Source organism: Primulina tabacum, chromosome 1, assembly GCF_025594145.1.
Source record: "Primulina tabacum isolate GXHZ01 chromosome 1, ASM2559414v2, whole genome shotgun sequence".
Classification (NCBI taxonomy): domain Eukaryota; kingdom Viridiplantae; phylum Streptophyta; class Magnoliopsida; order Lamiales; family Gesneriaceae; genus Primulina; species Primulina tabacum.
The window spans coordinates 10,423,383-10,450,435 of NC_134550.1; the positions used below are offsets into that span (position 1 = coordinate 10,423,383).

A 27,053-nucleotide genomic window follows, 5' to 3' on the forward strand; every position below is an offset into this window, starting at 1 on the left:
TATTAAGAGAGTGGGACAAAAATTGTGTGAGACGGTCTACAGGTCGTATTTTGTGAGACAGATATCTTATTCGAGTCATCCATGAAAAATTATTACTTTTAATGCTAAGAGTATTACTTTTTATCGTGAATATCGGTAGGGTTGACTCGTCTCATAGATAAAGATTCGTGAGACCGTCTCACAAAAGACCTACTCAAGATAGCGTGTATTCACTTTGGAAACACAATAAGTTGTTATACACCATAAAATATTATAGTGAAATTCTTTTCATCTTACCTGTGATTTTTACGATAATAATTTTTAGGTATTTTCATGTAAATCTCGATGTTTAATTTTATAATTTATTTTCATATTATTATCTCAAGATGCTGCACCTGAGACCAACAATATATATGTATTAATAAAACCAAATTAAAGCCGATAGAGATGTAAACAAACCAAGCTGCTTGCGAGCTACTCGGAGCTCGGCTCGCTAAAAAGCATGTTCAAGACCGTTCGTTAAGCTTATCGAACCGAGATCGAGCTTCAAGATGTTTGACTGGCTCGCGAGTTCGAGTTCAGCTAGTTTTTTTGGGGTAGCTTGTTGCAGCATGTTTGCACGACGATCCTCAACCAGAATGCATCGGAGAAGCTTGACTCGAGGGGGGAAATGTTGCGCTTGGATCAAAAAGGGTCCGGAGTCTGGGTTACCACCCAACCATGACATGCAATCAACTAATAAACATAGAAATGGCTGGAAATGTCCCGAGGAAAAACAATAGTGGACATGATACATGCACTTTGTGGAATATAATATATATGTGTGTATATATATATTATATCACATATTCACATATATAAATGATATTTTGTAATTTTGAATAAGTTTTCTGTGAGACAGTTTCACATATTCGATTCATATTTAAAAACAAATGCATGATTTCAAGTTGATTTTCAAATTTTTATGGTTTCTGTTACGATTTATATTAAATTTTAATTATCAAGAAATATATTTATATATAATTAAAAATATCATGAATATTGGATTTTTTTAAAACAAAAATACTAATTGATTGAATATATATATATATATATACATATACACGTCTTCCAATCCTTCTCATCAGATCAGAAGAGAAGAGGGTCCATGCTGGTTTATATTTCTCCGGACAATTTAGCTACGAACAACGATGCCGACGGCACTTCTCCATGAAAATTAATGTAATTTCCATCTTGAAAAGGTAATCCAGCGTTAGTTTATCAATGTCAGCTCCCCAAAACCTAGGTGGGACGTCCCGTTGTGGGTTGGTGCTGGGTCCTGCCCTGGACAAGATAATCAAGAATGTGGCCTGGAGGAAACACTCCCACCTCGTCTCTGCCTGTAAATCTGCACTCGACAGGCTTCCATTCGTTGGCCGATGATCCCCACGATCCCACCTCCTGCTCCCCCCTCTACGGCCTTTCTCCTTCGGATGCTGATTTCCTTCTTCAACCCCTTATCATGGCCATTGAATCGGCTTCCCCCAAGGTTGTCGAGCCCGCCCTTGATTGTGCTTACCGACTTTTTTCTTTTGGTCTCATCCGCTGCTGCGAAATCAAAGACGACTCCTCCCTCATTTTCCGCCTAGTGGACTCTATTTGTAAATGCGCTGTACTTGGGGACGAGCCCGTTGAGCTTGGTGTGCTCAAGGTCCTGCTCTCTGCTGTTCGATCCCCCTGTATCTACATCCGAGGCGATTGCCTTGTTGAGGTCGTCAGATCCTGCTTCAATATCTACCTGGGTGGCCACAGTGGCACCAATCAGATCTGTGCAAAGTCGGTTCTTGGGCAGATGATGATCATTGTTTTCACGAGGGTGCAAGAAAATTCCATGACTGTCGATTTCAAGAATGTGTCTGTCTCTGAATTGTTAGAGTTCGCTGACAGGAATCTGAATGAAGGGAGTTCAATACAATTTGCTCAAAGCTTCATTAACGAGATTGTGGAAACGAAGGACAGTTTTGATTCTAATTTGTCCTTGGATCTTCAAAATGGTGGCAAGCATCCAGAGGGGAAGGCTGACGAATCTGTCAATGAGGGTGATGATTTGAGCGGCTACAGTAAAATTAGGGAGGATGGTTTTTTGATTTACAAGAATTTATGCAAGTTATCCATGAAGTTTTCGTCACAGGAGTATCCTGATGATCAGATCCTTTTAAGGGGCAAAATTCTATCCTTGGAGCTTCTAAACGTCATAATGGGGAATGCAGGTCTAATATGGCGTACCGATGAGAGGCAAGTGCTAACTTGTTCTCACAAAATTCTTTAAAAAATTGCTCGTGTTTGTTCTTGATCTTCGAAACTTGGAATCAAACTTTATCCTGTATTGTGTTGGAGACTAAATTGTGTAGAATGTCTTTGAGTAACCAATACCATGGCGATCAAGGATCATATGTGAATGAATGGAGAGAGCCTGACAGTTAGTTCAATGCTGATAAGGTGATATAATATCTGGATGTTTAAGGATAAAGACTGAATTGATGCTTAAACCAGATGAGATGGATGATTAGCTAGCCATGACCTGTGCCCGATGTGGAATTTTTGTGAAACAGGATTGCATAACTATGCTATGGTTGTCTTACTCCATCTTCGTAGGGTTTAGGCGAAAACAATGCAGTTTACGTGCATTTCATTGAACCTAAGATGCCCATGTCCTCGTTTTATGTTTTTTCTCACCAAATAATTCTCTCTTCGGAATCCAACCTATCAAGTTGCGAATCTTATTTTCTCCTTTAGTTTTCTTAGAAGATAATTTCGACGTAGTTATGGTGAATAGTCATAACCACAAGGTTTATGTTTATGTTCAAGGCTTAGCAAGGTAGCCTTGTCCCTCGACACAAGGCAAGGCTAATTGTGGTTCTGTATGATGAAAATTTTCAAATATCTGATCCTAACATAGTATCACTTAGGGTACCTCATTGATGAAGGATATGTTTTCCTCATGCCTTAGCTCTAAGATATCTATACGCCATTATGTGCATCACATTTGACTTGGTTATTTAAGCGAAGGGTTTATATATTTTCACTTTGTCTTGACTGGATCTTGGGATCATTCTGGATGGTGGTAAACTACATATTGGTATTTGAATTATCATGAAATTCCCGGTAATTGGTATATATGATGTACAAGAATTTGAAAGAGGATCATGGCACAGAAGAAAAGTCATTGAAGTGGAAGGCAAGATATTGCTCTGTAACCATGATGATTTTCTTTATCTCTCTTTTGGTTTCTATAAATAAGATCTCTTTTTTTCCTCTGATTAGGTAACAAATTTTGTGACCATGAACCCTCTATTCATTTCTACAAACGAGGGGTCTGTTTTTTCCTCTGATGAGCTAATGCACTTTTTGGTTTACAGGTTCCTTAATGCAGTCAAGCAGTATCTATGCTTATCATTGTTAAAGAACAGTGCTCTATCTGTTATGGCTATTTTTCAACTTCTATGTTCAATATTTCAAAACTTAATATCCAAATTTAGATCTGTCCTCAAATCAGAAATTGGAATTTTTTTTCCCATGCTAGTCCTTCGTGTGCTGGAGAATGTGCTTCAGCCGAGTTTCTTACAGAAGATGACTGTTCTGAGTTTACTCGAGAAGATGTCTCAGGATTCACAGTTTATTATCGATATTTTTGTCAATTATGACTGTGATGTGGAGGCTCCAAACATATTTGAAAGGTACTAAGGTTTAGGTTTTGGTATTTGTGTTTTTAAACATAATTATCATGATCAGGCTATCAATTTGGTTAGAAACCTCACATGTTCTACTTACGATTGAATGCTTTACATTTTATTTTTGAAAAAGCAATGCCTCCGATTGGATGGTCTACATTTTTTGTTTGAGTAATGCATGCAAGTTTTTCTTTATTGCTGTATAATCAAAGGCAAAGAGCGTCAAACAGAGTTAGTTCTGAGTATTTATGATCTCTTGTAATAATAACCCCAACTTCTTGGGTTTGTCAATTTTAACTCTGCACCCTAGATGGCGAAAGTCCAGTAGTCGAAAGTATCACTAGCTTACGCTCTGACCCGAGTATCATGGGAATCAAACTACTCTTTATTATCTTGACTTTTGACTGGCCTCTGCAGTTCCCCACATCCGTGAAATCCTTGATATTTGGAAAGAGAAGACATGAATTGAGTCATCAGTCAGGCCCCTTCAAAATTTAAAATATGACAAGTGATCAAGTTTGCCATTCTAAAGTCATTAATTATGTGAGGATCAGAGGATGTTAAACTTGTAAAATGCTATGAAGGACGCCGTGAACATGATGATGATTATGAAATGAATAATTAAGAATGCGAAAAGTTGTTCTAGTTTGGCATACAATTTCATACAACAAAGTTGGTAAAGAAATGTTGCAATGCTTAGATTCGAACAATCTTATTGGATTCCATCTCTTTGAAATTTAAGAGACTCTCGAGACAAACTAGATATTGAATGGTGAATTTCAAACTCAAGACATGTAACTTAAACATGGATAGTTCCTTTACATATTTCATAGGTATTCGGGATGATATAGATTTGCTACTTGAATTGCAGAAAATTATCTACGTGAAGTAACGAAAACCATTAAGTTATTTTCCGTGTGAGTTTCCCTCTTCTTTTTTCTTGTACTTAAAAGGATGCAACAGATAATAATTCTTTTGTGCAGCTTACTCTCCCACTTCATTCTTTGCCAAATAGTTATTCTTTCATCCTTCTCTCTTCCACTTCATTCTTTGCTGGCTTCTCACTCTTTATCTGTCCTTCATGTTTTCCTTGTTTTTTCTAAATAGTTTCTTATATTCTTGAATTTATACTTCAACTACTGACTCCTTAAGCTATTTGCAGGACCGTCAACGGACTTCTGAAAACTGCTCTAGGTCCACCACCTGGTTCAACTACCACTTTGTCTCCTGCCCAAGATATGACATTTCGTCATGAATCAGTTAAGTGTTTGGTTAGAATCATTAAATCAATGGGGTCATGGATGGACCACCAGCTGAAAGTTGGAGATGTGAATCCACCGAAGTTGCCTGACAACGAGAACTTAACTGAATCACCCTCTAATTTGAACGAGGACACCAATTTTACTGATTATGAGCTGCTCTCACAAGCGAACTCTGAATTTTCGGATGCAATCTCATTGGAGCAACGTAGAGCTTATAAATTAGAAATGCAGGTCAGGTTATGTAATATTTTGTGGTATTATTATCTCATGGCGAACTAAATAAATTAAGTAACATCCATAAAATTTATTTACTTTATCAATTGTTTTCATGACCGACGAATTACCGTGAGGAGATGGTTTTATAATGAGTTAAATAATAATCTACTTTGTTTTTTAAATACCGTATTTGGTAACTTTCCAAATTAGGTAATTTCCATTGTGTGTCATCTGGGGGAACTGATGTATAATGTCCATAAAATTTTAAAATGATCTGGTATACTGTAGTGACCAATGTCAATGAAATAAATGCAGAAAGGTGTTGCACTGTTCAACAGAAAACCTTCGAAGGGAATTGAGTTCTTAATAAGCGCCAAAAAGGTTGGAAGCTCTTCCGAAGAAGTAGCTTCTTTTCTTAAAAGTACACCAAGCTTGAATGAAAGTATGATTGGCGATTATTTTGGAGAAAGAGAGGATTTTCCTATGAAAGTAATGCATGCATACGTAGATTCCTTCGACTTTGAAAAAATGGGCTTTGGTGAAGCAATTAGGTACTTTTTGAGAGGGTTTAGGTTGCCTGGAGAAGCACAAAAAATCGACCGCATCATGGAAAAGTTTGCTGAACGCTATTGTAAATGCAATTTGGATGCGTTTTCAAGTGCAGATACAGCTTATGTCCTTGCATACTCGGTTATAATGCTCAACACCGATGCCCATAATAGCATGGTAAAAGATAAGGTTTGTTTTCTAATACTTCTCTTTGTTCTATGTTTTTTCTTAATCTACATTTACTATCTGTTTGACATGTTTCTATGGTACTAATGCCATCTTTCTTTTTTGAGATGCTAACTACTTTGTTTCTTATTAGTCTGCTTTCTCAGCTTGGAATCTTGTGTTTACCCTCCCCTAGTGGTATTAGCTTTATAGATGTAGATAAACGGGCTAAACTTTCCATACATTGAATAAAAATGTGGCTGAATGAGTTGTGGTTTGTTTGTGTCTTATTATCACTTAAGATACTCTTATTCAAATAATAAACATGATGTTGATTTCCAAAGTTTTGCACGTGATGCATTTTTGAAAAATAAGAGACCACTTTTTAAGTTCTAAATCTTTTGGATGGGATTAGGAAGTAAACAAATTTAAACCAAAAGTTAAAGTATCATAAGTTTTTCATATTAACTAGTATTATTTCCTCTCACTTTCTCTTACATGCATCTAATGGTCAAACATATCCTCTAGCTGATTTCAATACCCAATACCATATGTTTTAGGTCTCTCATACTTTTTAAGAGTGTTTAGGTTGCCTGGAGAGACAATTAGGTACTTTTTGTATTGACCTTTTTAGGTCTCTTGTCACTTAACCATTCCATTTAGCTGCAAAGTGGTTAATATCAGGGCCATAGCGTTTCGTTTTGCTAGTAAGCTATTCCGTTGAGGCAATGGCATGCTTGCGTATATTATATTTTCTCATGGTTAAGTGAATGTATATTAGCATACTTGTAAGATAATGTAAACAAATTGCAGAATGTATTGAACGAAAAGTAAGAAAGAATAAAATGATTTTAGTATAATTGTTCTCCAAGAGCTTACAAATAAATAGTTACAATCCCATAGGATCAAATATTTGCAATTCTGTAAAAATATTCTATCGTACCATACTATATCTAATCAAATAACAATCACATATTAATTTAATTAAATTTAAAACATAATTTTTTTGAAACTTCTTCTCAAGTTGGTGCAAAGATATCCATTGTACCCAATTTGTTAATTTGATCCTCAAAACCTTGTCTTGAATGACCATTGGCGAAGTTCTGCAATTTGAAGCAATTGGAATAAAAGAGCACAAATTATTCATTCTTCAACCTTCTCCTTTAGTAAATGTTTATCAATTTTGATGTGCTTGGTCCTCTCATGTAGAACTAGATTATGAACAATACAGATACCAACCTTGTTATATCAATAAGGTTTCATCGAGAAATCGAACTGGTGTCTTGAATTCATCCACAACTCTTTTAAGTCGAAGTCTTCTCACACTCCTTGAGCTTTGACTTAAATTCAACTTCTTGAAATGATGTTTTACTTCTTTCTTATCTTGGTCATTATTTTACCCATAAGAAAGTGCAATATTCAGAGGTTGATCTTCGATTAGTAAGTGATTTACCTAATTAGCATCAATATGCATTTTTTTCAAAGGAAACGATAGTATATAAAATAATAAAACTATAATTACAAAAAATGGATAAGAGGTCCGCACACTAAACAACAAAAACTCCTTCATTGACTTTGGAACTGCCCAAACCAGACCCAACTCCTGCAAAGCTCTGAACCAAAGGTGTCTCGTGATAGGACAATGAATGAAAATATGGTCCTGGGTCTCCACCTCTTGCCGACACAACACACACCAAAGCTCCAGAGCCGGATAGGTTCACATTGGCTTTCTTTCAAAATAACCGGGATACAGTGAGAGTGGATCTGTTAAAGGTGTTTGCTGAATTTTTTGAAGATGGGATTGTCAATGGAATTACAAATAAAACTTACATCTGTCTTATCCCAAAGAAAAACGATGTGCGAAAGATTAATGACTTCAGACCAATCAGTTTGATTACAAGTTTGTATAAGATATTGGCTAAGGTCTTGATAAGTAGATTGAAGAAAGTCTTGAGTAATACCATTGCGGTGAACCAATGTGCTTTTATTAAAGGAAGACAAATACTGGATTGCTGCCTTCTCGCGAATGAGATTGTGCAAGAATATCGACGAAAGAAAAAGAAAAGATGGGTGCTCAAAATTGACTTGGAAAAGGCATATGACAACGTCGACTGGCTGATTTTTAGACTTTGTGTTACGCAATAAAGGATCGGTGAGAGATGGTGGAGGTGGATAAGAGGATGTGTTTCTAATGTATCTTTCTCAATCTTTATTAATGGAAGACCGTGCGGGAAAATAAAAGGGGAGAGAGGATTAAGACAAGGGGATCCATTATCACTGTTCCTATTCAATTTAGTTGTCGATGGGTTGGGGAGGATGGTGGACAAGGCAAGGGCAGTTAATGAAGTAAGGGGGTCGAAGTTGGGAAAGATAAAATCGAAATTTCGCATTTACAGTTTGCGGATGATACTCTGTTCTTCGCAAAATCACACAAGGATGTGTTGGCAATAATGGACATACTCAAATTGTTTGGCACCAATTCATGGTTGAAAATTAATTGGGGTAAAAGTGTTGTGCTGGGATTGAATTGTTCGGAAGAGGAAGTCGATGATATGGCAATAACTTTTGGGTGCAAAAAAGAGAATTGGCCTATTAAGTATCTTGGGATACCGTTGGGAGGTAATCCCACAAAGATGGAATTCTGGGAAGATGTGCTTTCGAAAATGTCCAAGAAATTAGCAAGTTGGAAAAACTCGTTCCTATCGAGGGGGGGGGTCGTCTTACTTTGATAAAGGCCGTGCTTTGTGCGATGCCATCTTATTTCATGTTCATTTTCAATTAGGGTGGCTAGAAGAATGGAAAAACTGACGAGGGATTTTTTGTGGGATGGTGATGACGGGGAGAACCACTGTCATGTGGTCGAATGGAAGCAAGTGTGTAAACCAAAGGAAAAAGGAGGATTGGGATTGGGGAATATGTCTCAGGAATAAGGCTCTTCTTGGAAAATGGTGGCGGAGATGTTCAGTGGAAAGGGGGTCGTTGTGGGAAAAAGTTATTAAGAGCATCTATGGGCTACAGGAAAACTGGTGGGACTTGGGGTTGGCGGAGAAGGCGACATTCAGAAGTCCTTGGAAGTTTATCTCTCGGTCTTAGGGCATCTGCATCCGTAGTCATTAATATATGTTATTAATCTTCCATCTCTTCAAAAAGTATGGGGTCCGCTAGCCACATAATCATTATATTAACAATTTCTCATTATTAATACACACTCACATTCATTTAATATCAACCTTCATTATTTATGGGTCCCACTATCCACTTATTCATTTTTTTTATTTTATATTAATTAAATATCTTTCTAATTTTGTTTAAAAATTTACAATAAATATTATTGAAAATAAATAGTATTATTATTTTAAAAATAACTTAATTTCAATATTGATTAAAATATTATTAAAAAAATGAAAAACAGTTGGCGTTTTTGGAGCGATTTATTTTCCAGAACAAAACAAAAAGAATGAATAAATAAATAAATAAATATATATATATATATATATATATATATATATATATATATATAGTCAAAAGAGCCATTTGGCTTTTTTGTCCTTTTTTTAAAAAAAGTTAGGTGAATTAATGAGATTAATACCGATGAATTTTCATGCTGACATGGCAGTCAAGATTAATAATCTATATATCCACATTGGTGCATGAATATTAATTGGTGTTAATAATTACTCATTAATGCACCAATGTGGGTGCTCTTATCTGGCTTTTCATCAACTTATTAGGGTGGTGCCAAAACATTGAAATATCATTCGTTTTTTGGAGGATGTTTGGGAGGGAGGGGTCTCGTTTAAAATCAGATTTCCGTCTTTGTTTCGTATTTGCATTTCAACCAACAAACCTATCCGTCCTTTCGTAGATGTCGTCAATAGTGGGGGTAGTTTTTCAATCATTTGGGATGTGAGGTTTAGAAGAGATATTACCGAGGGTGAGTTAGGTGAGTTCACTATTCTTTTAGGAGTCTTGGAGAGTGTCAGACTGCAGATAGGTATTGAGGATTTTAGAGTTTGGTTGGGGGATCCTTCAGGGTTGTTCTCTGTTAGATCTTTTTATAACTCTTTTTTCCCTACTTCCGATTTCCCATTATTCATTTTTTTAATAATATCTGGAAAGTACAAGTCCCACAAAAATTAAGATTCTCTCGTGGATCGTGGCCTTGGGAAGCTGCCTACGTGCGACTCAGTGCAAAGACGGTGGAAGGATTGCGTTTTAAGCCCGCAGTGGTGTTGCTTATGTCGAAAACATGAGGAGAATCAAGATCATCTACTTCTGCATTGCTCATTTTCGAGAGGTATTTGGATGAAAGTTCTAAAAGAGCTGGGATTTCAATGGGCTTTTCCGAGGCAAGCTAAAGATCTTTTTAAGTTGGACTCCGGGTGTCCCATAGCGAAAAAATTCTGCAATTTCTGGTATATGATAATCCACTGCATATTTTGGTCCCTATGGTTGGAAAGGAATAGCAGAATATTTGAAGATGTGTCGGAGTCTGTTGATCAAGTCTGGGAGAAAATTAAATTCAGAGTCGCATCTTGGACGACAAATTTGCTAGAGTACAATCATTTATGTATTTCAGATTTAGTTAGGGACTTGAAATTTGTATGGTTGTGAGAATTGTGTAATGATGTCATAGCGTTGTGCTTTAAGTTAGTCTTCTTGTAACGTTGTTGCGGATTACTCATCTGCGCATATGGTGTAACCTCTAAATATTATAATAAAATTAGTTTTCTATAAAAAAAAAAGATAATATCTGAAACAACGAAGGATAAAGATCTTTAAAAGAAGAATCCTCATACCACCTCATCCCAAAACCTGATAATTTTATCCCCTTTAACCACGGCCTTCACCGACTGATGAAAACCCAAGTATATTCTATAGAGAAACTTTTATGGGCTTTTGAATGTAACATTTCGTGCTAAGCCCACATTTTAGCCATTATCCTGTAAACCGTATTTGCTCACTATAACCTTTTTCCATACCGACTCTCTCTCGTGAAAAATTTTCCACACCATTTCCCCAGAAATGCCCTATTTCTCATACAAATGTTTTCAATACCCATGCCTCTTCTATCCTCGGTTTACAAACATGTTCCCACACAACCAAGTGATAATGTAAATCCCCATCAGCTCCATTTCATAAAAATCTCTCATAATCTTCTCGATGACTTTTGTTGTACCCCCTGGGATTCTAAAAGTGACATGAAGCGCATTGGTAAAGCATTCAACACTGCTGAGATCGAGGTCAATCTATCCCTTCTAGAACAGAACACTTTCCTCCAACTCGCTCACTTATTTGACAAAACAGGTTCCCAAAACGAAATTTGCAATGGATTTCCACCCCATGGAACCCCCCAAATATCTAATAGGTCAATTTTCCCTCTCACATCCAATCTCACTTGCTAACCATTCCACTTCTTCGTCACAATTAAGGCCCAACAAAGCACTGTTTTACAAATTGATCTTAAGCCCCGACATATGACAAAATGAATTCAAAGTTACCACCAAAAATCGCAAATCGTTAACATTCTTTACTAAGAACAAAATATCATCCGCAAACTGAATGTGAGAAATCTCTACCATCTCTCTTTCCTACTTCTAGACCCTGGATAAGGTTCATTGGCTTAGCCTTATCGATCAATCTTTCCAACACGTCAACTACCAAATTAAACAGAAATGGGGAAAACAAGTCACCTTGCCGAAGACCTTTCTCACCCTTAAATTTACCTCTAGGCCTTCCATTAATAAGTATCGAGAAAGACACATTCGAGACACCCACCCTTAATCCAACTTCTCCATCTCTCACCAAACCCCTTATTGATTAAGACAAAATCCAAAAACCTCCAATCCACGTTGTCATTAGCCTTCTCGAAATGGACTTTAAAGACCCAACTCTTTTTTTCAGTTCTCCACTTCTCCACCAACTCGTTCAACAATCTAGAATTTGTTTACCTTCGACAAAAGCGCTTTGAGTTTATGCTATTGTGATGGGTATAAATTTTTTCATTCTTAAAGACAAGACATTAACAGTAATCTCATACAAACTTCTTGTCAAATTGATAGGCCGAAAATCTCTTATCTTAACCGAATCTTGTTTTTTAGGAATCAAATATATATATGTTTTATTGCTGATACCATCGATAACAACCCCCTCAAAACCGTCTAGGCCTGAAGCCTTTGAACCATCACTCTCGAACACCGCTCTCTTAATCTCTTCCTATGTAAAAAGTCTCTCCAATTCTGATCCAGACTCACTATCGATATTGCTCCATTCCACTCCTTCTATATCCCAACCCCCTCCATCAGACTTGCCATATAACTTTCGAAAAAAATATACTAGGAGAGACTCAATATGCTCATCATCTAATGTTACTGACTCATCAACCCACTCCAATTTAGTGATGGTAGACCTGCTTCTACGTTGATTCAATAGCGAATGAATTTTTTTGTGTTATGAGCACATTTCCTCAATCATTTCGCTTTTGTCTTTTGATTATCCAGTTTTGCGATTGAACCTGCAACAAGCTATTAATAAAACCACTTTCAGGCCCTATCACTTTGATTTTAGCTGCCGACATATCCTTGAGCATAACAGTGTCTTGGCTAATTTCCAACAGACCCCACACTAATCCCCGATAATCTTCAACATATCTGTCGACCACATGTTTCAAGGAATTCCGAAAATCCTAACCCAACTATTACAACACTCGTACACTACCTCCTACCTATTTATATCCCGACTCCATCTTTCAAATGACAAAGTAACACTCTTTTAGAAAAAACATCTCCTCAACTTCAAATTAAAATTAGTATCCTCTTCATTGTTTGGCCACCTACCACCTTATTAGCTTGAAACGGAAAAATTTCAATTCGCTGCTTTATTACCTTACCAAGAACAATCCGAATCATATCCCATGAGATGTTGATCTTCTCCTTAGTTCACAAGTGCTTCACTCCAATCCTTAGCCATACATATATTAATGTTGTCGTTATCTTCAATATTAACAGAACATGGCTTGCTCGAACATGATCAACATTCCGAAATGAATGAATAATTCGATGACCGATACGAGGATGTGCTGGAATTTCTTTCTTCCCACCCAAAAGTTTGGACTAATGATTTGCCAAACACTTCCACCCCCGCATAGCTGAATGAATTTAATCCCTTCCAGATAGTTGCCTCTGCTATTGAAAAACCTTTGAATAGAAAGCACTGCATTGATGGCGGTTAAAAGCTGAACATGAAAAACCTTTGAATAGAAAGCACTGCATTGCTGGCGGTTAAAAGCTGAGCATGATATGGGATTGTTAACGCAGTCCCATAATTTTGAACACATCCAATGGGCACTGCCGAAATCTATTTCTAACAAATAACTCGCATTCCTATTTCTCTCCGTCAGACACATTGAAGTCCCCTCGAACACCCATTCTGATTAGAAACAACTTTTGTTCAATCTTAAATTCTTCCTCCAACTGAGCAAAATATGGGTCGCGATACACCTTCCATGATTGACTGAAATCCCTATTCAAATATTTCTTCACAGGCTGCTTCGAAGAACCCAAATGTAACATCTCTAAAAATAAACTATTACGGCTGACAAGGGAAAAGACAACGAGCAAAAACACGGAACTAGGGTATGGTGAGGGGCTGAGATCGTAGCAAGGAAACAAAAAAGCTAAAGAACGCAACAACTGACAACGGAATCAGTTGGATTACGAAGGATCGGACTTGGCTAGGTTAGAACGGATGATGGAAATGACAGCTCTGGAAAGCGAGGTAAGGACGACACAGACTATTCCAGAAATGGAAAAACGCAGGGACGGCTAGGATTTGCTGCTAAAAAGGAACGAAGCTAAGGACTGGACTAGGGTTAAAAAAAAGAAGAGCCGCTAGGAGAGAGGCTGTCAGTGCCAGGCGGCGAGGGCCGATGAGGCTATGAAAGGATTGACGAGGCTGGTGACGGCTAGGGTTTACTGCAAAAGAGGAACAAAGCTAAGGGCTATGGCTAAGCTTAAAGCGAAGAAAGACAGTAAGGAGAGAGAGGGTCGGTGACGGCCAACAAGGGCCGGCGAGGTTGGTTGCGAGGTAGCGTTATCAAATCATGTCTAGCATCAATATGCATTTCACTTTCTCTCGACTCATTTTTCTTGTAAAGAGTCCTTTGCGTGGTTTTCCCTTAAACTATCTAAAAACCCGATATACCGCTTCAAGGGGTTTTTTGTATGGTGCATGCATGAATTGGTTTATCAAGCTCACGACAAAGCTAATGCTGGTCGAGTGTATGATAATAAATCAGTTTTCCAACCAATCTTTGATATCTTCTTTTGTCTACTTGGATGAAATTATTCATGCGTCCTAGCTTGTCGTTGACCTATGTTGGAGTGTATGACGGCTTGCATCCACTGATTCCAGTTTCCACTAAAAGGTCCAAAACATACTTTCGTTGTGACACCATGATCCCCTTCTTAAACCTCATCACTTTGATACCAAGAAAGTACTTCAGATGTCCCAAATCTTTAATCATAAACTCTTTGGCTAAGTTTTCCTTTGTTCTTCTCGTTTCCTCTATATAATCTCACGTCAATATTATGTCATCAACATAGACAGTCAACACTGAAGACCACTTCGTGAAAAGAGTCAGATTGTTCTTCATTGTACCCATGTTTTTTCTTCAGACCTTGTGAATTTTTCAAATCATGGGTGGTTCGTAATTATGAGTTGCAATTGTGATCGACTTTAAAATCGATTCACTGGTGGTGTTGGTGGTCAATTTAGAACCTTAACTTGAACCATTTATCATTTGGAACCAACTGTTTTTTTTTGTGCAAAAGAAAAAAACATTTTTCTTTGAATGCACGCCACATATGGGCCAGCTTAAGATAATTTTTTTAAAAAATTTCATAGTTGTGACGTGTAATCTAAAAAAAAAAGGTATTGGTCAATATAATCATGAAATGATCAAGTTTTGATAGGGTTAAGCACTATGCATCGGCCGAATGGTCTTGATGGCTCATGAGATCGAATGTTGTCTTATGAATAAATATGTATCAGAAGATGAACTAATAGAAAATAATATCCAACACCATTGTGGGAAGTCCACAATAAAGTTATGAAAGTCATAAATTGATTGATAATAATGACATCTGGTGCTAATCACCTTAAGATAAGGTGTTGAAATATGTGATGATTTAAAGTTGTTTACCTTGATATGAAAAACAAACTTCTCAGTCACATGCAACTCATATTGAAAATGTTCAAAAAAACCATAGATATTGACCTTCATAGATATTTGCCTAGTTCAACAATCTTGTTTGCATTGGATTTCATGCTACTCTGACTTTCTAGAAGGATTGAATTGCTGTACCCGTTGCTGGATGGCAGTTCTTGATATGCTGCGTACCAATTTGCTAAAGCCGAACTTAATTAAACAGGATTCGTAATTACCTATGGTTCATTACGTGGACTTTGTAATTTCTTGATTATGTTCTTTTCCATCTTCGTAGTAAACTGCAATCTATGCATTATAAGTTGGACCTTATGATGCGAATCCGGTTATTCAAGAAAAGCAAACACGAACTAGACCTAGTCGCTCCCTCGATTCTATGAACAACATGATTTCTTTAACCTCTATCTTTGATATTTGAAAACAAATAACGTGTATTCGTCCCTAACTCACGCGGTTTAGTAACAAATAACACAAATAAACAATCGAGCTCAAAAGACCTTGTCTTTGACAATCCGAGTGAAGAACAATCGACAAACGCCACAAAATATTAAACTTTGATAAGTTTGATTTGATAAAAACACAAAAGCGTGCACAATGCCGAAACTTTCTTGTTGAGAGAAAAACTCACAAATTCATGTGATAATCTTCAATTTTTCATCAATAATGTTTTTACAAGGTGTTTATATAAAAAATACAACAAAAATCGTAAGTTAGGGTTTCTATGTAGCATTCTACACTGCAGCGCGCTGGGGCGGAGATTTCCGTCCTGCTGGAGCGCGTTGTTCTCGCACAGAGGGGCGCTGGGGCAGGGGTTTTATCCGCTGGGGCGCGTTGTCCTCGGCCTGGCGCGCTGGGGCGCGTGCTTCTGGCTATTGGGGTGCGTCCTGGCTACCTTTCGGGGTCATTTTGCATTCGAATATTTAGTTGCTCGACAGTCTTTATGAAACGCTCCATTGAACTCCTTCAATCGTTTGAATGTGCTTGATTCTTCACCTTTTAATTATCATCAAGCTTGTACGATAGCTGTTTGAATCTCCTCCGAAAATTTAGCGCGTCCTGTGGTGCGATTCTTTAATCACGAAAAGCAAACACGTTCAAAAACAGAGTTATGCCCTCGATTCGATGAAACAGAGAAAGTTGGGTTGTCCCGATCTTTTGAACCAAGCAACGATTTGTGATATTCACCTCTAAGCGATGAAAACTTAACAACAAATATTCACGATATGAAACAATCAAATTTCAGTCAAACCTTCAAAGAACTCGTCTTTGACAATCCGTGCGAAAACAATTGACAAACGGCACAAAGATGAAATATTTGATAAGTTTGATTTTTGTTGAACAAAGCAAAGCTTTGTAAAGTTTTGAGAGAGAACTCACCAAAAGCTTTTAATAAACTCAAGATAATTGTGTTCGTAGTGTTTTACAATGGATATATATAAAAAATTTGCAAAAAAATCGTATTCTAGGGTTTCCCTACACAAAATCCGCATTGCGGCGCGAAGGTGCGCCATTTCTCGCGCGGGTGCGCGCTGTGTTCTGTGTTAGACCAGCGGAGCGCGCGCGGCTGCCTTGTGCGCGCTGCTGTGCCTGTTGTCCCGCGTGGGCGCGCCAGCTGCTGTCCTCTCGGGCCATTTTGCACTCGCATGCTTGGTTGCTCGGCACTCCTTCATTATATTCTTGTTTGAACTCCTTCAATTGCTTGAATATGCTTGATTCTTCATCATTAATCACCATAAAGCTTGAAGGTCCGAAACAACGACGCTTCTTAAATCTCCTTCCAATCATTTGCACGCCACGTCCGATCACATTCATATCATCCTGGCCGGCCAGGTTCATATTATAGTTAACTTGTGTATGCCTTTATCTTATGTTACCTTTTTTCGTCGTTAGTTTTCAGATTTGTCTTGCTAATCCTGTCTTTCTCATGCTTAATACAAGCGATGTTCGTTTCTCCTATGGTCCAACTAACCTCCGAAGTTTGAGGAACTTCTTACGGTATTCCTTCCCTATGGATAATTTACTAGGATTATTTCCAGTACTCATGATATTAGCAAACATCTTTGACTATTTTTTTTTATATTCACAGTGATCTGGAATAGAACTATGTTTTTCTTTCTCCTCCAAGACATTATCTACTTAAGTTATGCCATTTATAGGGCTAGTTACTGATTTTTTTTTTTTGAATAATGATTTTCTGTATTTTGCCTTGAATAAGCAAAAATAGATCCAAATATTTGCCTTGGCGCAGGCGTTATTCATGAAAATGAAGTTACTGATCCTTGATTATTTTCAACTATTTAGATGACCAAGGCTGATTTCATCCGGAATAACCGGGGGATTGATAATGGCAAGGATCTAGCTGAAGATTATTTGGGTGCCCTCTACGATCAGATTGTCAAAAATGAGATTAGAATGAATGCTATTTCTTCTGCCCCCCAAAGCAAACAGGAAAACAGCCTGAATAAAATGTTGGGTTTTGATGGTATACTTAATCTGGTTTGGAAGCAGACAGAAGAAAAACCATTAGGTGCCAATGGATATCAAATAAGGCACATCCAAGAGCAGTTTAAAGCAAATTCTTTAAAATCAGAGTAAGCTTATGCTTCCAGAGTTTTGTTAGTTTACCATGTATTTGCTGTGTTTAATTTCTTTCTTTGTACTAGTGCCTTCTACGTGGAAATTAAGAAAATGCTACTTGTAAATCGTAATGTTGTTGGTGGAAATAGGCTACCTGAAGCAGAAAGATGTTTGTATATCCTTTCTTGAAGTATAATGATCGATATGTATTGATAGATGTTTTCTCCTTTGATTTATTGGAATGGCGATCACAGTTCACAATTCCTAAGTACTCTTCTCATTTACACATCAGGGCTGTGTATTATGCTGTAGCTGACCCCATGATTTTGAGGTTCATGGTTGAAGTTTGCTGGGGCCCAATGCTAGCTGCGTTTAGTGTAACTCTGGACCAGATCGATGACAAGGAAGCTACCTCTCAGTGCTTGCAGGGATTCCGACATGCTGTGCATGTCACTGCTGTTATGGGTATGCAGACTCAGAGAGATGCTTTTGTCACCACTGTGGCTAAGTTTACTTATCTCCATTGTGCTGCAGATATGAAGCAAAAAAATGTTGATGCTGTCAAGGTATATATCATTTCACTTTCTCTTCTGTCTTTCTTAATGTGCTTTTAACTCACCAAAACACATGCATACACCACCTCTGCTACCCAAGCAGCACACCACCGTGAATTATCAACTGCGGTTGCTTTTTAGTTTCCATGATGAATAATTATCAATTATTACTGTTGCTTACCAGGTGGAATTAAATCGTTATTTTTTCTTGGAAATGATGGGGTTTACCTAGGTGTAATACTGATTTTTGAAACTCTCTGTTGTTTTGTCAGGCCATAATTTCAATTGCTATTGAAGATGGAAACTACCTTCAGGAGGCATGGGAACATATTTTAACGTGCTTATCCCGGTTTGAGCATCTGCAGCTCTTGGGGGATGGAGCACCATATGACCTGTCTTCTCTTAATACAACCTATTCTGATACTGAAGATATATCATTAAGATCTACCAGCTACCCATCTTTGAAGAAAAAAGGAACACTGCAGAATCCGGCGGTGATGGCAGTTGTTCGAGGGTGCTCCTATGACAGTACCTCTGTCGGAGCGAATTCTCCTGGTCTTGTAACCCCAGGAGCAGATCAATAACTTCATATCAAACTTACATTTGCTCGATCAAATTGGAAGTTTTGAGTTAAACCACATCTTTGCTCATAGCCAAAGGTTGAACAGCGAGGCAATAGTGGCTTTTGTAAAGGTTCTTTGCAAAGTCTCTATGTCAGAATTGCAGTCTCCAACTGACCCTCGTGTGTTTAGCCTCACAAAAATTGTGGAAGTTGCGTAAGATTCATTCCTAAATTTAAGCAGTTCCTTGCTTTCTTACAAATGTTCCAGGGATGTATAGTATGATAAATACAACCACTCGATGTTTGTTTTGCAGGCATTACAACATGAATCGTATCAGACTTGTGTGGTCGCGAATATGGAGCGTCCTTTCAGAATTTTTTGTGGCAGTTGGTCTGTCAGAAAACCTCTCTGTTGCAATTTTTGTCATGGACTCACTGCGGCAACTTGCAACGAAATTCCTAGAACGAGAAGAACTGGCAAACTATAATTTCCAAAATGAATTTTTGAGCCCTTTCGTGGTTGTGATGCAGAAAAGCAGCTCTGCAGAAATCAGAGAGCTTGTAGTTCGGTGTGTCTCGCAAATGGTGCTAAGCCGTGTCAGTAATGTAAAATCTGGATGGAAGAGTGTTTTCATGGTAAATTTTACAGTTTTGCCTTTTTATGTCTTAACAAGATAGAGGGTCGAGTAATTTAATTTTCTCCAATTTTTCTTCAGATATAGCCTCTGAATATAGGTAGTCCACCAGTTTATATTCTAGTAGTATCTAGCATGTCTGTCATCATATTGGCAACTCAGCTATTATTTATAAAAGAAGTTGATTAGTAGTAATTACTAAATGTACCTTAAGTATATTCTTTTTTGTAAAATAATAACTAACTTAACTTAAACTTAAACAGTGCCATATCTTCCTCTTGCAAAATTGTTGTAAACCAACAAAGTCTTAATCCCTTTGAATTTTTGAAGCAATTACTACCAATAATCATGATGACAGCTCAACTGTGATTTGATGTCATACAAAATTTACCCTGTAATTGACCTAGCTTCCATCAAAAACAAACTCAGAACCAAGAAAAATCCATTATTACTTTCACTTAGGAAAAAGAGATCTAAATGGTTTGATAGTTGGCTTCTTCGTTCCCCAGCATGTGGTTCTATGTTTCATGGAATATTAGGGGGAGTTATTCAGCTTCACGTAGGGGATTGATACGTGCTGTTCTTGTAAAAGAAAAACCAGATTTAATAGTAATGCAGGAATTAAAAAGAGAGGTGGTGGATCGAAGATTTATTGCAAGTTTATGGAAATCGAGGTTTGTGGAGTGGCTCATTTTACCTGCAATTGGCCGGTCAGGGGGAATTCTGATTATGTGGGATCCAATGATCATTTCGGTTAAGGATAATTTGATTGGGGAATTCTCGGTTTCAATTCATATTCAGAAGGACACTAACATCGATTGGTGGTTTATAGCGGTATACGGTCCTTGTCAACCTAGATTAAGATCTTATTTCTGGGATGAGTTGGCTGGATTGCGGGTTTTATGTGGAGATAGATGGTGCTTGGGAGGAGATTTCAATGTAGTCAGATCAATTACAGAGAAAATTAATAGTCATTCACATACAACAAGCATGTTCTGTTTTGATTCATTGATTCAAGAACTGGAGTTGATCGTTCCACCCCTACTCAACGGAAAGTTCACGTGGTCGAATTTTAGGGAATCGCCCATTTGCTGCAGATTGGACATATTCTTGTTCACGGTGGGGTGGTCTGAAATTTATCCTTGTTATAGGCAATCAATCTTGCCACGTATTACCTCGGATCATTATCCAGTGGTCTTTGATTTGGTTAAAATTAAGTGGGGTCCGACTCCATTCAGATTCGAGAATGTGTGGTTGAAGCATTCAAGTTTCAAAAATTTGACGCAAGCGGCGTGGAACAATGTGGGTTTTCAAGGATGGGAGGGATATAGATTTATGATGAAACTAAAAGCTTTTAAGAGTGAAATAAAAAGATGGAATGAGGATGTGTTTGGGAAGGTGGAAATGGAAACAGCAGAATTAATAAACAAAATCAGCAGATTGGACAAGTTAGAGAGTGAGGGTTGGGGATCGCAAGAAGTTTTGAATGAAAGAAAAGAAACAAAATTGCTGCTGGAAAATTTGATATGTCGATAGAATCAGATCAATAATCAGAAAAGCAAAACCAAATGGATTACAGAGGGGGATCAAAACACAAAATTTTTTCACTCAATTTTAACTCAACGAAACAACAAAGCTATAATAGATAGATTGGAAAGAAATGATGGTTCAATTACGAGGGATGAGAATGAAATCGTTTCTATTATTCTACAGTTTTATAGGGATTTGTACAGCTTATCAAATGCGAGGTGTTGGGGTATTGAAGGGGTCGAATGGTGTCCAATCGATGATGAGTTGAGCAGAGAATTAGAAAAACCATTTTCAGAAGATGAGATTAAGCACGCTGTTTTTCAGTGCGACGGATGTAGGAGCCCGGGGGCAGACGGCTTTACGTTGGCTTTTTTCCAAGATTGCTGGGATATAGTCAAATAAGATTTGATGAAGGTTTTGAGGAATTCTTTCAACGAGGAATCATAAATGCAGCGACTAATGAAACATATATTTGCTTGATTCGAAAGAAATTGGAATCGAATAACGTTAAGGATTTCAGACCAATAAGCCTTACAACGAGTTTGTATAAGATTATAGCAAACGTATTAACGGCGAGGCTTAAGATTGTGATAGCGGACACCATATCCGAATCTCAAAATGCTTTCATTGAAGGGAGACAGATTTTAGACTGCGGACTTATAGTGAATGAGTTGGTGGAAGAGGGGAGAATAAAGAAAAAAAGAGGATGGGTCTTGAAGGTGGATTTCGAAAAAGCATATGATAATGTGGATTGGGATTTCATGGATTTTGTTCTCATGAAAAAGTGGTTTGGAAGAAGATGGAGGTCTTGGATGAAAGGTTGTGTGTCAAATGTCTCATTTTCTATCTTGATCAATGGAAGACCGAGAGGTAAGTTCAGAGCTTTCAAAGGGCTAAGACAAGGTGATCCATTATCCCCGTTTTTGTTCAATTTGGTGGTGGATGTGTTGGGGAGATTAATTGATAAAGCGAAGGAAACAGATCTTATAAGGGGGATTGAAGTTGGTAGAGACAGGATAGAGATATCACACATTCAATTTGCCGATGACACACTTTTCTTTGTGCAAAATGAAGATCATATCAGATTCCTGATCAAAGTGGTGCGATCGTTCTGTGACATGTCAGGCTTAAAAATCAATTGGGAAAAAAGTGCTTTGCTGGGTATACACCGTGATCAAGAAGAGGTTGATTTATTGGCACAACAAGTGGGATGTTGTAGGGAGACTTGGCCTATCAAGTATTTGGGAATGCCTCTGGGTGGCAATCCGCTGCAAACTTCTTTTTGGGCTCCCGTTGTGGCTAAGGTTTCGAAAAAGTTAGCAAACTGGAAGAAATCATTTCTGTCTAGAGGCGGTAGGCTGACATTGATTTTATCGGTTTTGAATTCTATTCCGATATATTATATGTCCTTATTTAAGGTCCCGAGAGGTATAGCGGAGTCAATGGAGAAGATTTCTAGAAACTTTCCGTGGGACGGAGTGGATGGTGATGCTCATTGCCATTTGGTTGCGTGGGATAAGGTGTGTACACCGAAGGATAAAGGAGGAATGGGTGTTGGGAATATAATGTTGAGAAACAAGGCATTGATGGGAAAGTGGTGGTGGAGATTTTTTGTGGAAGATGGGACACTGTGGAAGAGAATAATAGTAAGCAAATATGGGCTACAAGAAAACAGGTGGGATGCAGGGTTGGCATTAAACGTCACGTTCAGGTGTCCTTGGAAGTTTATTTCCCGAGTTTACCCAACTTTTAAACAGAGGGTTGTAATTAAGGTGAGAGGAGGTAACAAGGTTAGGTTTTGGGAGGATAGATGGTGGGGGGATTCTTCTTTTAAAGACCTATTTCCAGCTTTGTTTCAGCTTTCATCACTTCATAATCTGCCTATTTCATATTTTGCTCGTTTTGATAGTGTCACGTTTACTCTTTCTTGGGATTTTCATTTTAGAAGGGATGTCAGAGATGAGGAGATTGCTCAGCTGTCCGAGTTATTAGGGGTTCTAGATTCAGTGAGATTGGTAGAAGGGGTAGATGATTTTCTTCAGTGGCAAGGGGACCCTTCGGATATTTTCTCAGTAAGATCTTTCTACGATTCTTTCTTTCCACTTAATCGCTTTTCACTTTCTACTGTCTTCAGTGTTATTTGGAAAACTCCAGTCCCAAAAAAGATACAACTATTTTCTTGGATTGCGTCGTTGGGTAAGCTACCTACCTCGGAGATGATTCAAAAAAGATGGCCAACAATTGCATTGTGCCCAAATTGGTGTGTCCTTTGTAGAAATGAAGCAGAGACTCAGGATCATATGCTCATTCACTGTCCATTCACATTCTCACTGTGGTCTAGAGCTTTGCAAGAACTTAGTTTGGTGTGGGTGATGCCGAAGTCAACAAATGATTTATTATGTACGGATTTGGGACAGCAAACTGGATCAAGGGGAAGAATTTTTTGGAATGTGGTTGTTCAGTGCATATGTTGGACAACATGGCTTGAAAGAAACAGAAGAATTTTTGAAGACATCGAAGAAACTACGGAGAGTTGCTGGGAAAAAATAAAGATCAATATTGCATTGTGGATTGGCAATCATCATGATTTTAAGAACGTTTCAGTTTTAGATTTAATGAGAAATTGGGAATATGTGTATCACTGAGACAATTTGATATTGTTTTTTCGTGACGAGAGTGGACCACTAGTCCACTTTGTAACCTTCTTATTCCATTATTAATAAATTATGTTTCTTATAAAAAAAAAAAAATAGGCCACCTCCTTCCTTTTTGTATAGGAAGAGATACCACTGAAATGTAAACTAACATATCATTTGCTTTACTGATAAATTTCTGGTTGTAATCTATCATTATTTTTCTTAAAATTATAAGTGAAATCCCAACTTTCCAACCACTTTCTTGAGGATTTCCAGGCTTTATGCCATTTCATATTTGCTTTATTGCAAATGCAGCTTTGATTTACCTTGACTCCACTATGCTCCCAGCTTCTGAATCACCTGATATCGTAGGATCAGCAAGGCTGGGATAGAGGTAGTAGCCTAAAAGGAGTCAATAAATTTTCACTTAACACTTGTGCAGTCATTTTTTTTTAATCTTCTGTAGACTAATTAAGAAATCTTTTCATAACGGTACAACACTTCTCTCTCTTTGGCTGCTTTCCCATGATATGAAAATTATAAATTATAATACTATTCTTCTTCATGGTTCATGAATTTTTTAAGTGACCTTTCCACTCAAATATAATAGGATGATTACTGTATAGCTGCATTCTGAAAACTTATTGTGATAGGATATGTAGACAATATACTTTAAGATCAGGCCTGTCTTTGGAGACCAAGTTTATGGAAGTGCTTGTGAAGCTTCTGAGCTGACCCACCCTTTCCTTATCTGCATCATCATCAGAATGTTAAATCTGCAGGTGTTCACAGCCGCAGCAGCTGATGAAAGAAAGAGCATAGTCTTGCTGGCCTTTGAGACCATGGAGAAAATAGTACGAGAATACTTTTCCCACATTACCGAGACAGAAACTACGACTTTTACTGATTGTGTTAAGTGCTTAATCACTTTCACAAGTAGTAGATTCAACAGCGACATTAGCCTCAATGCAATTGCTTTTCTACGGTACTGTGCTGTTAGACTTGCGGATGGTGAACTTGCTTGTAACAAAAAAATTAAGGGGGATGAAATCACTCCTTTGGAGGACAATGTTTTGGACGTTCAAGCCTCCAAAGATGAACACATACATTTCTGGGTTCCTTTGCTATCAGGTATATGATGTCTGTTGAACTACATAGCTGTTGAGATAGTGGCAGTAGCAACAAATTATACCAAATAGGTGGATTGTGTGTAAATTATCATCCACTGATAAACTCTCCCCCACCCCATCCCCCCCACTCTCTCTCTGATTGATCATTTATCTTATTTCAGAATTTTTTGCATTTTGGCAGAGATTGCGACAGTTTTACCCTCCATAACTTCTTAATTTTTTGGTAGCCTTTCCATTTAAATATGAATATAGAAAATATGTTAGTTTGTTTCTCGTTCATTAACCTTGTTGTAATATCTCTATAGTTTTTTTTGGAGCAAATATCTCTCTAGTTTGTGACTTTGTGTTGTGCTTGTTTCAGGCCTATCAAGATTGACATCTGATCCTAGATCAGCCATTAGAAAAAGTGCTTTGGAAGTTCTGTTTAATATTTTGAAGGATCATGGCCATCTTTTTTCTCAGCCATTCTGGTCTAATATTTTCAACTCCATGATATTTCCAGTTTTCCATTCCACATTTGATGATAGTAAAGTGAATCAGAAGGATGATTGCAGTTCACCAAGTGCTAGATTCAGACACAGTGATGGAAGTGCATGGGACTCTGAGACTTCTGCAATAGCAGCACAATGTTTGAGTGATCTTTTTGTCCATTTCTTTGATTCAGTTAGGTCTCAACTGCTTGGAGTTGTTACGATACTGGTAGGATTCATTAGAAGTCCAGGTCAAGGTACTTCAAGCGCTGGAGTAGCTGCTTTGATGCGTTTGGTTGCTGATTTGAGAAGCAACCTTTTTGAAAAAGAATGGAGAGATATTTTTCTTTGTCTAAAAGAGGCTGCTGCTTCCAGTTACCCTGGATTGCTTAAGCTTTTGAAAACCATGGACAGTGTTGATGTGCCTGATGTTGACCAACCAAAGAGCGACATGGAATTGGCTTCTGGCAATGGAGCAGTAAATGATGACCCTGTGGATGACAACCTGCAAACTGCAGCATATGTTGTTTCAAGGATGAAAAGCCATATTACCATGCAGCTCCTCATTATACAGGTGTGCCGTATCCCCTTCCCTTGCTTGTGCTCAACTGCTCACGCTTGATTGATTTCTAATTATTTACTTCTGCGCACAACATGACTGGATGGCATGTTTTTGTCTGCAAACTGATTGAGAAAATTCCGTGTTACGACTATATTATTGGTGTGGCTTTGATGGATCATCTCTCTTTTTAGATTTCCTTAAAGTTCATCCAATTCATCGTTCTTATTATAGAACATAATTTATCTGTTTCGTAGCATGTTTACTTGCTCAATCCCTGGAAGAATATTTTAAGCAAATTGGTGTAGTGAATACATTTTTATATGAAACAATGAAGAGTCCAAATTATATGGAAAAACTTGTATTCATTCTTGACATATTATTAAGGTTGTTTTTTCCATTTGTATATAAGTCAGTAATTTAAATGTTTGTGTTTTTTTTGTGTACAAGTGATACTGCGAGATAATGGTTTCAGTTTGCTTCTTCAAAATTTAACTTTGATCTTTTTTCTCCTTGCTCTTAGGTTGTTACTGATCTTTACAAGATGCATTGGCAAACTTTGTCTGTGGGTTCTGTCACCATCCTTCTTGAAACTTACTCATCCATTGCATCTCATTCCCATGAATTAAACATCGAAACAAGTTTACTGCTTAAGTTAGAAAAGGCATGCTATGCCCTAGAGATCTCAGATCCACCATTGGTTCATTTTGAAAACGAGTCTTATCAGAACTACATAAACTTCCTGAATGATTTACTCATGAATAATTCATCGTTGTGCGAGGAGAGAAATTTAGAAGCAGAACTTGTGTCTGTATGTGAGCAAGTGTTGAAAATATACCTAAATTGTGCTGGCTTTGGATCTGGCAATAATGCTGTCAGCCAGCCTGTGCGTCACAGTTTTCTTCCATTAGGCTCGGCCAAGAAGGAGGAGTTGGCAGCACGTACTCCTTTAGTCCTGTTAGTAATGCGTATTTTGTGTAGCATGGAAAGAGATTCTTTTAGAATTTATGTTTCACAGTTATTCCCATTACTAGCAGATCTTGTGCGAAGCGAGCACAACTCACAGGAAGTGCAGCTTGTTCTTAGCAACATATTTCAATCATGTATAGGCCCTTTACTAATGCAATCTTGATATTTTTTGTGTTATTTATTTTTGTCGACCATTTTGTGTTTACTGTTACAAACTCCGGCCATTTGTAGCAGAACATCCAATTTTGTAATTCAAAGCGTAGGAGCAATTTGTGTTTTACCGCGTCGACAAAATAACTTTATGGAACCTTAGCTTTTCATGGA

General features: G+C 37.7%; 1 protein-coding gene across 1 annotated transcript; it reads left to right on the forward strand.

Annotated features, from left to right (window-relative positions):
- The first annotated feature begins 1,092 nt into the window (after nt 1-1,092).
- Nucleotides 1,093-27,053, forward strand: LOC142540812 (brefeldin A-inhibited guanine nucleotide-exchange protein 1-like). The gene is given in 13 exon segments (XM_075647218.1): nt 1,093-1,386; nt 1,388-2,253; nt 3,378-3,695; nt 4,852-5,182; nt 5,483-5,905; nt 17,409-17,698; nt 17,977-18,250; nt 18,511-18,807; nt 18,809-19,014; nt 19,115-19,436; nt 24,384-24,732; nt 25,093-25,775; nt 26,284-27,053. Coding segments are annotated over 13 exon segments (5,112 nt in total). The 5' UTR covers nt 1,093-1,242; the 3' UTR covers nt 26,893-27,053.